Source organism: Dendrobates tinctorius, unplaced genomic scaffold (assembly GCF_039654945.1).
Source record: "Dendrobates tinctorius isolate UK_male_01 unplaced genomic scaffold, ASM3965494v1 ptg000028l, whole genome shotgun sequence".
Classification (NCBI taxonomy): Eukaryota; Metazoa; Chordata; class Amphibia; order Anura; family Dendrobatidae; genus Dendrobates; species Dendrobates tinctorius.
This window is the reverse complement of record NW_027361696.1, coordinates 57,409,811-57,424,386: the sequence shown is the minus strand read 5'-3', so window position 1 is coordinate 57,424,386 and position 14,576 is coordinate 57,409,811. Positions and strand designations below refer to the sequence as shown.

Sequence of the window (14,576 nt, the reverse complement as noted above, 5' to 3'; positions counted from 1 at the left end):
GTGAATAATTTTGAATCCAAAGTCTGCCTACTCTTACTGCATGATAATGTCTGGTCCCTAATCTACCAGCAGGTACCAATAGATGGAGATGATTCCTCTATACAATATAGTGTTCCTATTAACTACCGTACTTGGCTTTGTGAACATCAAGGTCACTAAGTGTGTCTACATACAGTACAGACCAAAAGTTTGGACACACCTTCTCATTCAAAGAGTTTTCTTTATTTTCATGACTATGAAAATTGTAGATTCACTCTGAAAACATCAAAACTATGAATTAACACATGTGGAATTATATAATTAACAAAAAAGTGTGAAACAACTGAAAATATGTCTTATATTCTAGGTTCTTCAAAGTAGCCACCTTTTGCTTTAATTACTGCTTTGCACACTCTTGGCATTCTCTTGATGAGCTTCAAGAGGTAGTCACCGGAAATGGTCTTCCAACAGTCTTGAAGGAGTTCCCAGAGATGCTTAGCACTTGTTGGCCCTTTTGTCTTCACTCTGCGGTCCAGCTCACCCCAAATCATCTTGATTGGGTTCAGGTCTGGTGACTGTGGAGGCCAGGTCATCTGGCGTAGCACCCATCACTCTCCTTATTGTTCAAATAGCCCTTACACAGCCTGGAGGTGTGTTTGGAGTCATTGTCCTGTTGAAAAATAAATGATGGTCCAACTAAATACAAACCGGATTGAATAGCATGCCGCTGCAAGATGCTGTGGTAGCCATGCTGGTTCAGTAAGCCTTCAATTTTGAATAAATCCCCAACAGTGTCACCAGCAAAGCACCCCCACACCATCACACCTCCTCCTCCATGCCTCACGGTGGGAACCAGGCATGTAGAGTCCATCCGTTCACCTTTTCTGCGTCGCACAAAGACACGGTGGCTAGAACCAAAGATCTCAAATTTGGACTCATCAGACCAAAGAACAGATTTCCACTGGTCTAATGTCCATTCCTTGTGTTCTTTAGCCCAAACAAGTCTCTTCTGCTTGTTGCCTGTCCTTAGCAGTGGTTTCCTAGCAGCTATTTTACCATGAAGGCCTGCTGCACAAAGTCTCCTCTTTAACAGTTGTTGTAGAGATATGTCTGCTGCTAGAACTCTGTGTGGCATTGACCTGGTCTCTAATCTGAGCTGCTGTTAACCTGCGATTTCTGAGGCTGGTGACTCGGATGAACTTATCATCCGCAGCAGAGGTGACTCTTGGTCTTCCTTTCCTGGGGCGGTCCTCATGTGAGCCAGTTTCTTTGTAGTGCTTGATGGTTTTTGCCACTGCACTTGGGGACACTTTCAAAGTTTTCCCAATTTTTCTGTCTGACTGACCTTCATTTATTAAAGTAATGATGGCCACTCGTTTTTCTTTACTTATCTGCTTTTTTCTTACCATAATACAAATTCTAACAGTCTATTCAATAGAACTATCAGCTGTGTATCCACCAGACTTCTGCACAACACAACTGATGGTCCCAACCCCATTTATAGGCAAGACATCCCACTTATTAAACCTGACAGGGCACACCTGTGAAGTGAAAACCATTTCCGGTGACTACCTCTTGAAACTCATCAAGAGAATGCCAAGAGTGTGCAAAGCAGTAATCAAAGCAAAAGGTGGCCACATTGAAGAACCTAGAATATAAGACATACAGTATTTTCAGTTGTTTCACACTTTTTTGTTATTATATAATTCCACATGTGTTAATTCATAGTTTCGATGCCTTCAGAGTGAATCTACAATTTTCATAGTCATGAAAATAAAGAAAACTCTTTGAATGAGAAGGTGTGTCCAAACTTTTGGTCTGTACTGTATATTGCATAGACATACAGTACATATGAAAACCACTTAGACAAAATCATACATTGATGATGATATTACAACCACCACTGTCAAATTACTCCTGCTACTCACAATAAACACTTAAAGTGTAGATCTCACTGGTCATCTTGTTTAAAGGACTCTGAGCCTCACACCAATAGTTTCCTGCATCTGAAGGCCTGAGATTTGGAAAAGTGATGGTCCTGTTATCAGGAGATTGAATGACCCCAGGAGGAAACTGTTTTCCAGTTCTTCCCCATTGGATCTTCACCGAATGGATTGTGCCACATTCCAGTCTAAACGTCTCATCTCTAATTGCATACGTAGCAGATGCTTTGATAAAGGGTTTAATAACTAGTTCTGAAGGAAAAAGGAGAAAATGAGGTTATAAAAAAACAAAGGAAACAGATAATTCAATATTATGTGAGAGAAAGAAAAAAATTACGGAATAGATGACCAAACAATATTATATCCTTGTAGAAGCCAAGATTAGAGATGAACGAATGTATTTGCACAATCCTGGTCCAGCGACTGAGATCAGCTCCTCTTTTGATTTGCTGGCCTGAAGTGACATCATTGTTGTGGGGTGACGCACACATGACATCACAACAGGCTGGCTAGTAAAGAGAGTAGACACGGATTCTGGCAAATAGGAGGTGGTTCTCAAGGCTCCTGTCCAGAGGCCAATGACTAATGACCTTCCTTATGGACCAACATTGTATTTGTTCTTCTCTATCCAATATGCTTGCATGGAGTGTTCCTCAATTATAAAGACGGTTCAGGGATACTCAAGGTTGACTAGGTGATCAAGGAGACATCTGTTAAAATAGATTTTCTGATGAACAATTTTATTTTTTTAGATTTCCTAGCTTTGGATGGACAGACTCTCCTTTAAAAAAGCTGCAGAGTATGTATCTTATTAGCACAGATAAAGTGTTTATTTATTTTACTCACTTATATAGCATCATTAATTCCACAGCGCTCACAATCTAGTTTGCATATCTGTATTTATTTGAAAGGAAAGCGGAGAACCAGGAGGAAACCCACACAAACACAAGGAGAACATACAAACTTCTTGCAGATGTTGTCCTTGGAGGGATTTGAAGCCAGGACCCCAGCATTACAAGGCTGCAGTACTAATCATTGAGCCACCATGCTGCCCTGAAGGGGAAATGAGAATGAATTGGGCCCACCTACTCAAATTGGGAAGTTTTGTCGGCATGAAAGTCATTTTGAAGTTTGTTCCGAGGTTTCCCTTTTAGAATATAGTTGTAATTAGGAATTTAACACTCACCAATCTTACTCACCATACACGTGAAGTTGGACTGTACTGCGATCTTGCCCATCATTCATGGAGACTTGCACAGTGTAATTATCTTGGTCTCCAGTGTGAAGATCTGAAATTTTCAAGGATGCATTTGGAAAACTACTGACTCGAGGAAAATACAGAGGCCCTGGACTCTCAGGTGGGTTATCTCTTTTATTATACGAGAGGATCTGATACTGTGACCTGGCGAGTTCTCCTCTAAACCAAGAAAAAGTCCGAATTGTACCATCGATATGTGTAACGTGTAGAAGAACTGATTGATTGAGAAGGGGATGAGGAGGGATCAACTCAATTTTAATTCCAGTAGTAAAAATCATCCAAAGACAGAAGACACCTAAAGAAAGCAATATGAGAAATATAATCATCTGGAAAGTCATGAAACCAAAATCCAAAATATCTATTAAACCGAACCCAGCAGGTCTCCTAAATTAGTCCAAGTTGTAGAAACTATAGGGCACAGGGAGACACCTTCATTACCTGCTAAAGTGAAGCCCCTCATGTCAGTGGTGCAGGCTGGTGTCTGTCTCCTGCAGGTAAAACTGCAGGGGTCAGTATGTTATGTATATAAGATCATGTTGTAATGTTTAACCAGCTCTGACACATACAGTCTCACTCTCAACAGCAGTTGTGGGAGAGACAGATTTAGAACTTTTGCAAAGAGAAGATTTCGGCCTGGATTATTTAGCAAGACCTTTTATTACATGGCTGCCAATTCATTTGGTAGGCTTACCAAACAACTGTTAACTTACCTGTCATGGCCTTGCCAAGACTGTCCTGATTTCTCAGAAGGAGTCCAGGCAAACTTGTGAGTGTCCACCACTGTTTACAAGCTGCACCTTCAATTTGCAGTTTTTGGGCTGGATTGGACAGTCACAGTTGGGACGGAGAAACAAATAAATAAATCCTAAAATGCCCAAATCAATGTTTGTAACTAGGTCCCATGTAGTAAATGTCACGACAAGGGCCGGCGTTAGGGGCAGCTATTTGCCGCTATGGGGCCCCTGAGTAAGAGGCACCGCCAACTATCCACCCATCGCATATTCAAATTATCTGCATCATAGACGGCGATACAGTTGAGAGTAGTGATGGAGGAGAGAATATCACATAATGCTACCTCTCCCATCACTCCCCCTCTGCCTGTGACTCAGCAGTTTGCGCCGCCAGTGGAGCTGATGAGACGCTGAGACGCTTTGCAGAAGCCAGAACAGCGGGGGAACGAGGAGGAGACGTAAGTATTTTGTGTGTGGTCTGCACTATACTGTGTGTGTGTGGTCTGCACTATACTGTGTGAGGGGGCTGCATTATACTGTGTGGGACTGCACTATACTGTGTGTGGGGGGTCTGAATTATACTGTGAGTGAGGAGGATGCACTATACTGTGTGTAGGGGCTGCATTATACTATGTGTGGGGGCTGCATTATACTATGTGTGGGGGCTGCATTATACTATGTGTGGGGGCTGCACTTTACTGCGTGGGGGGACTGCACTAAACTGTGTGTATGTCTGCTGCACTATACTGTGGGTGGGGGGACTGCACTATACTGTGTTGTGTGTGTGTGTGAACTGCACTATAGTGTGCGTAGGGGGCTGCACTATACTGTGTATGTGTGGGGGACCTGCATTGTACTGTGTGTTGTGGTATAGCGACTGGTTATGTGGTTAATGGGCGGTATGTATCACAGAGGAGGGTGGCCCTGTGATGGAAGCCTGAGCTTGTTTGCTCAGCAGATCTGCTGAGGGTGTGTATTACACATTGGGAAGGCTTCCGGGTGACTAGGAGAGATTAACCTAAGATGGAGCCTGTGTGTTTGTGCATGGGCGGCAGTGCTGGTGTCATGGAGTGACTGACCTAGTGTGACACGACCCAATGATTGGTCAGTCAGCAAACAGCACAGCACACAAGGGAACACCAGGGAAACTATAACAATGGTGGGCCCTGTTGATAGGGAAGGGGGGAATGGACACCTCCTGCACTCATCTGAGGATGTGCCCTGATCTCACTATCGTCCCTATACGGATACTTTCACCTCGTCGCCAAGCAGAATACCTAATCCCTCACTTGCCCTGCTCTTATGCCTAAGTAGGGAACTGGCAGGTGAGAGCACTGGTCTCACTGCTGCACTAATACAACAAAAGGAATGGAAAGACAGACACCAAAAGGGACAATGTAACAAAAAATGCAACACTTAGCTTTCTCTGCTGCAAAGCACTGCACAGCAGGATAAAGACACCAGATTTCCCAACTGCGTGGGTTGATCCGCCTGCTCAAATGTGTCCTCCTCCCTAGCAAGGACTACAGGGGGCACATTTGGTGTATGCCTCTCCCTCAAGCATCTATCCTCCTGAATGGCAAGGGACATGGCGGCCTCCAATGACCTAGGGGCAGCATACTGCACCAGAGTATACTGCAACTTAGGAGACAGCCCCTGACAAAAATGGCTCCTAAGGGCAGGGTCATTCCACCATGTGTCAATGGCCCACCTCCTGGCCTCTGAGCAGTACTCCTCAGCCGGCCGGCCGGCCCCCTTGTTTCATAGAATCATAGAATCGCAGAGTTGGAAGGGACCTGGGCCATCTGGTCCAACCCCCTGCTCAAAGCAGGATTCGCTAAATCATCCCAGTCAGATGTCTGTCCAGCCTCTGTTTGAAGACTTCCATTGAAGGAGAACTCACCACTTCTCATGGCAGCTTGTTCCACTCATTGATCACTCTAACTGTCAAAAAGTTTTTTCTAATATCTAATTTGTGTCTCCTCCCATTCAGTTTCATCCCATTGCTTCTAGTCTTTCCTTGTGCAAATGAGAATAAAGTTGATCCTTCTACAATGTGACAGCCCTTTAGATATTTGTAGACAGCTATTAAGTCTCCTCTCAGTCTTCTCTTTTGCAAACTAAACATTCCCAAATCCTGCAACCTTTCCTCATAAGACAGGGTTTGCAGACCAGTCACCATTCTGGTCGCTCTTTTCTGAACTTGATACAGTTTGTTGATGTCTTTTTTAAAATGTGGTGCCCAAAACTGGACACAATATTCCAGATGAGGTCTGACCAAAGAGGAGTAGAGGGAAACAATGACTTCACGTGATCTAGACTGTATGCTTCTGTTAATACATCCTAGAATTGCATTTGCCTCTTTTGCTGCTGCATCACACTGTTGACTCATATTCAGTCTGTGATCTATTAGTATACCCAAGTCTTTTTCACATGTGCTGTTGCTTAGCCCTATTCCTCCCATTCTGCATATGCTTTTTTCATTTTTATTGCCCAGATGTAGTACTTTGCATTTTTCCCTGTTAAAAACCATTCTGTTAGTTGCTGCATACTTCTCCAGTTTATTTATATCTTTTTGAATCCTCTCTCTCTCTTCTCTAGTATTAGCTATCCCTCCTAGCTTTGTGTCATCAGCAAATTTAATCAGTTTACCCTCAACGCCTTCATCTAAATTGTTGATAAAGATGTTGAACAATACAGGGCCCAGGACAGAGCCCTGTGGTACCCCACTTGAGACTTTCTTCCAACTGGATGTGCAGCCATTTACGACCACTCTTTGGGTCTGATCACTAAGCCAGTTATGAATCCACCTAACAGTTGCCTTGTCCATTCCATACTTAGTCATTTTTTCAATAAGTATTGTATGAGATACTTTGTCAAATGCTTTGCTGAAGTCAAGATATACAATATCTACAGCATTTCCTTGATCTATCCAATCATTGATTCCGTCATAGAAGGAAATTAAGTTAGTCTGACATGACTTATTAGTTACAAACCCATGCTGACTCTGTTTAATCACTTCATTCTTATCCAGGTACTGACATACATGTTGTTTAATAATTTGTTCAAAAATCTTTCCTGGTACAAAAGTCAGACTCACCGGCCTATAGTTGCCTGGGTCCACCTTCTTCCCCTTTTTGAAGATAGGAACAACATTTGCTCTTCTCCAGTCTTCTGGGACTTCTCCTGTTCTCCAAGAATTTTCAAAGATTATGGAGAGGGGTTCAAAAATTTCTTCTGCTATCTCCTTCAGTACTCTTGGGTGTAATTCATCTGGACCTGGAGACTTGAATTCATTTAGGTTAGCTAAGTGTTTCCTCACTATCTTTCTGTTTATAGATATCCTGGATTCTTCTATTCCCTTAATAGGACAGTGAAGAACAGTTGATGTTACATTTCCTTTCTGAGAGAAAACAGATGCAAAATAGGAATTTAAAAGTTTGGCCTTCTCAGCATCCTGTCTTACCATTTCATCATTTTCATCCTGTAAAAATCCTATAGCATCTTTGACTTTTCTTTTACTTTTGACATATCCCCAAAATCCTTTATTATTGCTTTTGACATCTCTTGCAAGCCTCAATTCATTGTCAGCTTTAGATAATCTGATTTGTGCCCTGCAGGTTCTGCAGACAGCATTATATTCTTCTTTAGATATGCCTCCCTCTTTCCATTTTATAAACATTTTTTTCTTCCTTTTTAGCATGTGCTTAAGTTCTGTGTTCATCCATCCTGGCTTCCTTAAATGCTTCCTATTCTTCCCTCTTTTCGGAATTGTTAACAATTGTGCTTTGAGAATTTCATTTTTCAAGATTTCCCATCCTTCCTGGACATTTTTGTCTTTAAGGATATCCAGCCATTGGATCCCTCCAATTCTCTTTCTGAATCCCTTAAAATCTGCCTTTCTGAAATCTAACCTTGACGTCTGAGTCTTCACAGGTCTTCCTCCTCTAGTTATCCAAAATTCTAAAATAGCATGTTTGATCTTATGGAGGCGAGATTCAGCCAGGGAGACGCCATCAGGATACCCATACACCAGCGCCAATTCTGCAAAAAACATCCACTGACCGCAAAGATGGTAAATCGGTCGGCAGGGAGAAGGCCCAGGATTGGGGATCACCCTTAGGATGGTTTTACACTTACCGTATTTTTGCGGGCCGATTTTGCGGCCCCAATGCATTCCTATGGGGCCGCAAAATCGTCCCGCAAAAAATCAATGGTGCGCCGAGTGCCATACAGCCATGAGGGCCATATATACGGCCTTAAAAATATATGGAGCTTGCTCGATATTTTTCACGGCTTACAGACACGGCGCCTATTTAAATCAATGGGGCCGCAAAAACAAACTGGAAGTCTGTTTTCGCGGAGCGCCGTCCGTTCCGGTTTTGCAGAATGACTTTTTTTTCTCCAATACTATTTCCATATAAAGGAGAAAGGGGGGGGGCGGGACTGGCCACGCGCGCTACTCACAGGTCCAATGTACATCCGGCTGCTGGATGTAAAATTCACCCGCAGGTCCTATACACAATTCCGGTCACATGACCGTACTTACGAACCCACGGTAACTACAAATACACCTGTGAACACCACTACCTGCCAAACGCCCCTGGAAGAAGCAATTATGGCGAAACGGCGCTGTCGAGCAGCGGGAAAAGCCTACCAGCATCCAGCCTCATCACATTTCTCCTGTGTTTTAGTGGTCAGCAACAGGTAAAATCCTGAACCTGACTTTTTACATTCAATGCTATATAGAATATTTTCCTGCTGTGCCCCGAATTCTCCTTACTTTTTTGAGAATCATAAAATAAGTATTTACACACAGGACAGATGATTTGGTTCATTGATTTATATTAATCTCCTTGGTGTTGTTTTTTTCTATAGCCCTCCCTTCCCCCACCTCAAAAACAGGCCATATCTCTATGGTGCTGTTGCACTTTGTTTGGCAAATTTTAGCAATATTTATTGCAATTGCTGTTGGAGTATAGGCCATAGAATATATTTTATTGGTAGGGGTTTATAGGCATGATGAACTCTAGATGTATAATAATACTATTAAGCTTTGTCTTTTGCTAATATATGCACTTTGCACCCTATGGAGAATTATAAAATTCCTCTTCCTTCTTTTTGCTGGTTATCCTTATCTCCTTTATGTTGGAGACCCATTTATCCTATCTTTTTAACATAATTCCACCATTGTTTTAAAATTGACTATCACTAAAATTTGTATTTTTTAACAAAAAAAATTTTCACTGTTTTCACTTCCTCAATCTTCATGACATTTTCCATGATGATTTTTATTTAGAGGTAATCCTAGTGGTCTGGGCCAGATAGAGAAGAAAAGAATAAAGTAATAACTACAATCAGAGGTGGCAGCCAGAAAAAGTAATCCTGGTGGTCTGGGCTAGATAGAGAAGAAAATAACAAAGGGAGAACTATAAGAGAAAATGTAACACGTGAGCCTCTGGATGTAACTATACTGCATTCACTTATGTGAGGTCTATAGCATGAGTGCCAGTGTATTGCTAACGTATAATGACTATATTGGCACTATACAATGATATTATTGAATATTCTGGTCATTGTGTGGACTTATTATTTAGCTCTTGTACAGATGATTTATTTAATAAGTACATGCCAGTATTATTCAAAGATAAGCTGATTAAACCTAAAATGTATTTCTCTCAGTCTAAAATTGCAAAATCAGGAAACCGAAAACTAGATTGACACATTTTCCATCTGTACTGAAACCAAAGCACGCTCAAAGTTCCCAACTTCCAGTGCAATGAACTCAGACAAGGTCAGCGACACAGTGTGACGTAACACAGCTTTATTGACTTACAGTAGCTGTCAGCCTTCTGTATATTATGCTGGATCAAAGAAAATTGCCATTGAAAGAAAACTATCAGGTATTTTAAAGAGGACCATGAACCAAGAAAAAGCACCGGATGGGATTTACCCTCTCCACCACGACTCTATTGTGAAGAAGAGAAAGTTGTGTGGATGCTCCTGCTAGCACTTGGATAAGCCAAAGTCCTATCACTTAGTTTACCACTTTTCTGTACCTTCCTCCTCCTGGTCCTTTGGTGACGTTTACTGTCAACAGAAAAGAGGACACCCCATTGTGGTAGGGTTTCCTCTAGTGTTGGGGTGTCCCTAGAAAAGAAGGAAACCTCACTATTCCTGAACATAATAGTAGTGATTTGGAGGTCATAGTAAAAAAAACCTAGGCCACTATATAATCAACGGAGCTGTGCTGTTCAGGTCCGTAACAGAGTTATTCCATCCACCACTGACACCAGAAACTGCGGATCGACTGTAATAATGTGTGTTGCACCCTGACCGATTAGATATTGATGAATCATCCTAAAGATAGGCCATGGATGTTAAAGTCGTGACCAACCCCTTTTACGTCTAAAAATTATCCATTGAAAATGGAACAAAAAAGTTGACTGATGTGTTTAAGTATGTTTTTATAAAAATGCTAGATCAATTACAAAACAAGTGAAAACTGTAAAATGTGAACAGCGCCTTGTCTGTCTGTGATCGTGCACTGAAGGGAGAGATTGTAGTTCTTTAATCTGCTTTTTTCAGAGCTCCTTTGAGCTAATGTAGGACCACAAAGTTCAGCTCAATTTGGATGTGGTCGGTGGTTATCAATCAGCACCAGGGAATTCAGGAAAAGACAGAAAAAAGAGATACGCTACACAGCTGTCAAGTGTCGGAGTGCGTGTACGGTTGGGCACTGTGATTGACAGCCGGCTTTGATTGACTGCTCCTATTTTCTCCGAATATCCGCACTTTCAGTAAAGTGTCCGTAACTCTATTTACCTACAGATTAACCTTACTGTATATCTGCAGGTAAATAATGTTTTCGGAGGTGACAGGTTCCTTTTGTGTGAGACTAGTGCATTACCACGCTTTGCCAGTTGGGGGCAGATTGCATCAATAAAGTTTTAAAATTTAATTTTAGGTACAAAGGACAGAAATTATCCCCAGATGTAGATGTTATGGTGTACTAACTGCAGGAAGCGCAGTGCACAAACTTGGAGAATAGCCTTTTCACCTGATGATGTGTTCTTTCCAAGGGTAAGGTTTGTAAAGACGAGCATCCACATGCATGCACGTGGGTGGTTGTCAAAGAGTCATTTACAGCTTAACCCCTTCATGACCCTGCAATGTTTTTGTTTTTGCACTATAGTTTAGTTTCTTCCCACCCTTGTCCCTAGAGCTATCACTTTTTTTTTATTATGTCGACATGGCAGTATGACATCTTTTTTATTGCAGGGCGAATTGTAGTTTTGAGCAACTCCAATCACGCTTCGTAACCGAAAAAAATTCTAAGCGCAGTGAAATGATAAAAAAAGCACAATTCCTCCGTTGTTTCTTTTGGGTTTCGTTTTGTACTGTATGAGGGTTTTTGCTGTTTTTATTATATCATTTTAGGGAACAAATTACATTTTGATATCTTTTGATTGTATTTTTGTAGAAGGTGCAAATGGAAATTCTGTTTTTTTGTTTGTTTTTTTTACTCTTTATTATGTTAAAGAGTAACAAATTTGTTAATTTTGTATTTTCATAGTCTAGACTTATTTTGGATGCAGCAATAGCAAATGTTTAAGTTTTATCTTTCATTTCTTTATTTTTAAACTGGAAAAATAGGGTGATTAAAACGTTTTCATATTTTTTGAAAACCCTTTTTACACATAGAAAAACATTACGTTAGCCAGAGAAGGCTTATATGACCTCAAGCAAGGGCTTCCCCATAATGTCTTGCATCTATCACAACACAAGGTATAGCACAGCCAATCACGTGGACATGATAGCCTGTATAAAAGCCAACATAGGGAATGCAGCAGCCATTGTTTGGTGAATTTGGTGAGAAGACATCGCACAGTTCACAAGTTACCCATCAAAATAAGGAAAGCTCGAAAATACTGAATAAACTGTACAGATAGTTTTTGACAGACGAACAGTTTCATAGATTTACCCATAGCCAGATATGTCAAGATCACGATGACAATATTAAAGGGAATCTGTCACCCCTTTTTTCGACTATGAGCTGCTGGCATCGATATCAGGGGCTTATCTACAGCATTCTGTAATGCTGTAGATAAGCCCCCGATGTAACCTGAAAGAAAAGAAAAAAGAGTTAGCTTATACTCACCCGGGCGTCCGGTCCAGTGGGTGGCGCGGTCCGGTCTGGCGCCTCCCATCTTCATACGATGCCATCCTCTTCTTTGCTGCCTGTCGTGGCTCTGGTGCAGGCGCACTGCTCTGCCCTGTTGAGGGCAGAGCAGAGTCCTGCAGTGTGCAGGCGCCGGGAGAGGTCCAGCGTCTGCGCACAGCAGTATTCTGCTCTGCCCTCAACAGGGCAGAGCAGTGCACCTGCGCGAGAGCCATCACAGGCAGCAAAGAAGAGGACGTCACCATTAGAAGATGGGAGGCGCCGGACCGCAACACCCATTGGACCAAGACCGGACCGCCACCCGGTGAGTATAATATAACTAATTTTTCTTATCTTTCAGGTTACATCAGGGGCTTATCTACAGCATTACACAATGCTGTAGATAAGCCTCTGATGTCGGTGCTGGCAGCTCAAAGTTGAAAAAAGGGTTGACAGATTCCCTTTAATGCTGTATGATCAAATATTTTTTTTATGCAATATTGCAAAGTGTACTAATCATGAAGATGACAACATATGACTCCGGGTAAATTTCCTTCTTCCTCCTCTTCAAAAGAAGAATCCAAAAAAGTCAATGATTTCTTACTTGCTCTCAAAGTTTACCGGTGACTTGCACTTCCTCCAGGAAATTCAATGCAATAATTAAGGACATGTTTACACCAAGGTGTCATCATACTTCTAAAGAATCTATATAGTATATATTTCCGAGGCATTGCTCTCCAAATTTTACAGAATTATGTTTACTTATCAAGACAAAAATATACTTAATTCTACACACACTGCAATGCAAAAAAAATTATCCTAATAAGGCATCTTAATATAAATTTTAAGATTATACATTTTGCTCTTCATGCCCAAGCACATTTGTACATTTTAGGTCTTTAGGTTTAGATATTCATGGGATAGGATCCTATTCGGGCACCATCCACGGGTGTCGAAATTGCCAGCTCAGGCACATTTTAGATTGCAATTTTTATGTTTCTTGTTTTTTGTGTTTTTTTGTGGTTGTTTTGTGTTTTTTTTTGTTTTTGTTTGTTTTTGTTTGCTTTTTTTACACATATAGTTCTAAAGGTTTGTATCATTTAATTACTCAGAATCTTGGCTTCATTTTTTTTCTTGATACTCGATGTGCAATTTTTATCTCATTTTTATATACTTTTTTTGCTGCTATTTTGAGAAATAAAAGGATAAAAATAGAAAATGCAGTTTTTTTACCACATTTTATTTTTTTTCTTAGATGGCAGTGCTAATAAATACATTTTTATATGGTTTCCCTATCCACTGTAACTATTTTTATTTATTGGATTATTTATGTTTTTGCTTTTTTTGCCTTCAAGACTGGAGGTAGTTTTATTATTTTTAATTTTGTTTATTTTTGCATTAGTTTTTCTCATCTTACATATTTATTATCACTTGTTTCAAACATTCTGTAAGATTTTTATAAAAGACCTCTGAGAGCATGGCAGGGCATTTCAACATTTTTCCATTATAAATGAGTCTGACATCCAACGCCTCCAACCTAAAATCCGAGAATATTATTTTTGATACCAAAAAAGACAAAATGAATCAATCTGCTGTGTTTAGTGATGATAGGATGGGACACAGTCACATTCCGACTTTTTTCTTAACAGAGCATTGAAAACTGCTGAAAGACGTGTGTGTAGGGGATATATCTTTAAAGAATTTTTCCCTCTTTTTATAAAAATTCCTTCCTTCTGACCATTTTTCAATGGGCAGGCAAGGAACCCAGATTAACTGGTTGGGAAACCGGACCAACCGGTGAGGAGGACCAAAAGAGAGGCAAGTACGAGTTGTACAAAGCACTGAGTAATGAATTATTCAGGATCCCAACTTTCAGCCAACAGATACTATGAGAACTATGACATTGATTTGCATACAAATAAAATAAATAATCCACCCAATATATTTATAACCTTTAACAATGAATACATTGTCTTTCAATTACATTATTATTAAAGTATTGAGGACGGCACACCCTGCAATGGGGCGCGCTCCACTCAGGAATCTTCTCGTCAACCAGTTTGAAAGTTATCAGACCAATGTGAGGAAATTGTAAACTCTAAATAAAAGGCGAATTCGAGACAAACCAATAAACATAAGGCTGTGTGTGTTCTTGCACCTAGAGAAGGAAGAAAAACAGAAGTGAAAACAAAGGAAAGAGTAGACACTAGAAGTGCACCAGACATTCATAGGTAAGCCCTTCTTGACTAAAAAAGTCCAAAAAGTATCAAAATTTTATGGAACCAAAAAGTCATGAGGCCCAGTTCATTGGTCCATTATTTGTGATTTATTGAAGTCATTTTTCTTTTTTTTTTTGTTTTGTAGTGCTCGCTGTTGTTTTTCACTCCAAATACTTCAAAAATCAAAACACTCTTTCATTTTGTCTAAAATTAGTTTTTGTAACGTTTTAGGGCCAAAAGTCACAAATCTTTTAAAAAGTCTCAAAACTGTGCGAAATTGAAAAC

General features: G+C 40.6%; 1 protein-coding gene across 1 annotated transcript in view; it reads right to left on the bottom strand.

Moving 5' to 3' along the window:
• LOC141085009 (uncharacterized) overlaps window positions 1–3,640 on the bottom strand; it is a 77,841-nt gene extending 74,201 nt beyond the window's left edge. The window contains exons 1-3 of the mRNA XM_073569934.1: window positions 3,619–3,640; window positions 3,122–3,475; window positions 1,908–2,174 (exon numbers count right to left, since the gene is read on the bottom strand). Coding sequence (XP_073426035.1) covers window positions 1,908–2,174; window positions 3,122–3,475; window positions 3,619–3,640 — 643 coding nt within the window. The remainder of the gene's footprint in view (window positions 1–1,907; window positions 2,175–3,121; window positions 3,476–3,618) is intronic.
• Window positions 3,641–14,576: the final 10,936 nt, after the last annotated feature.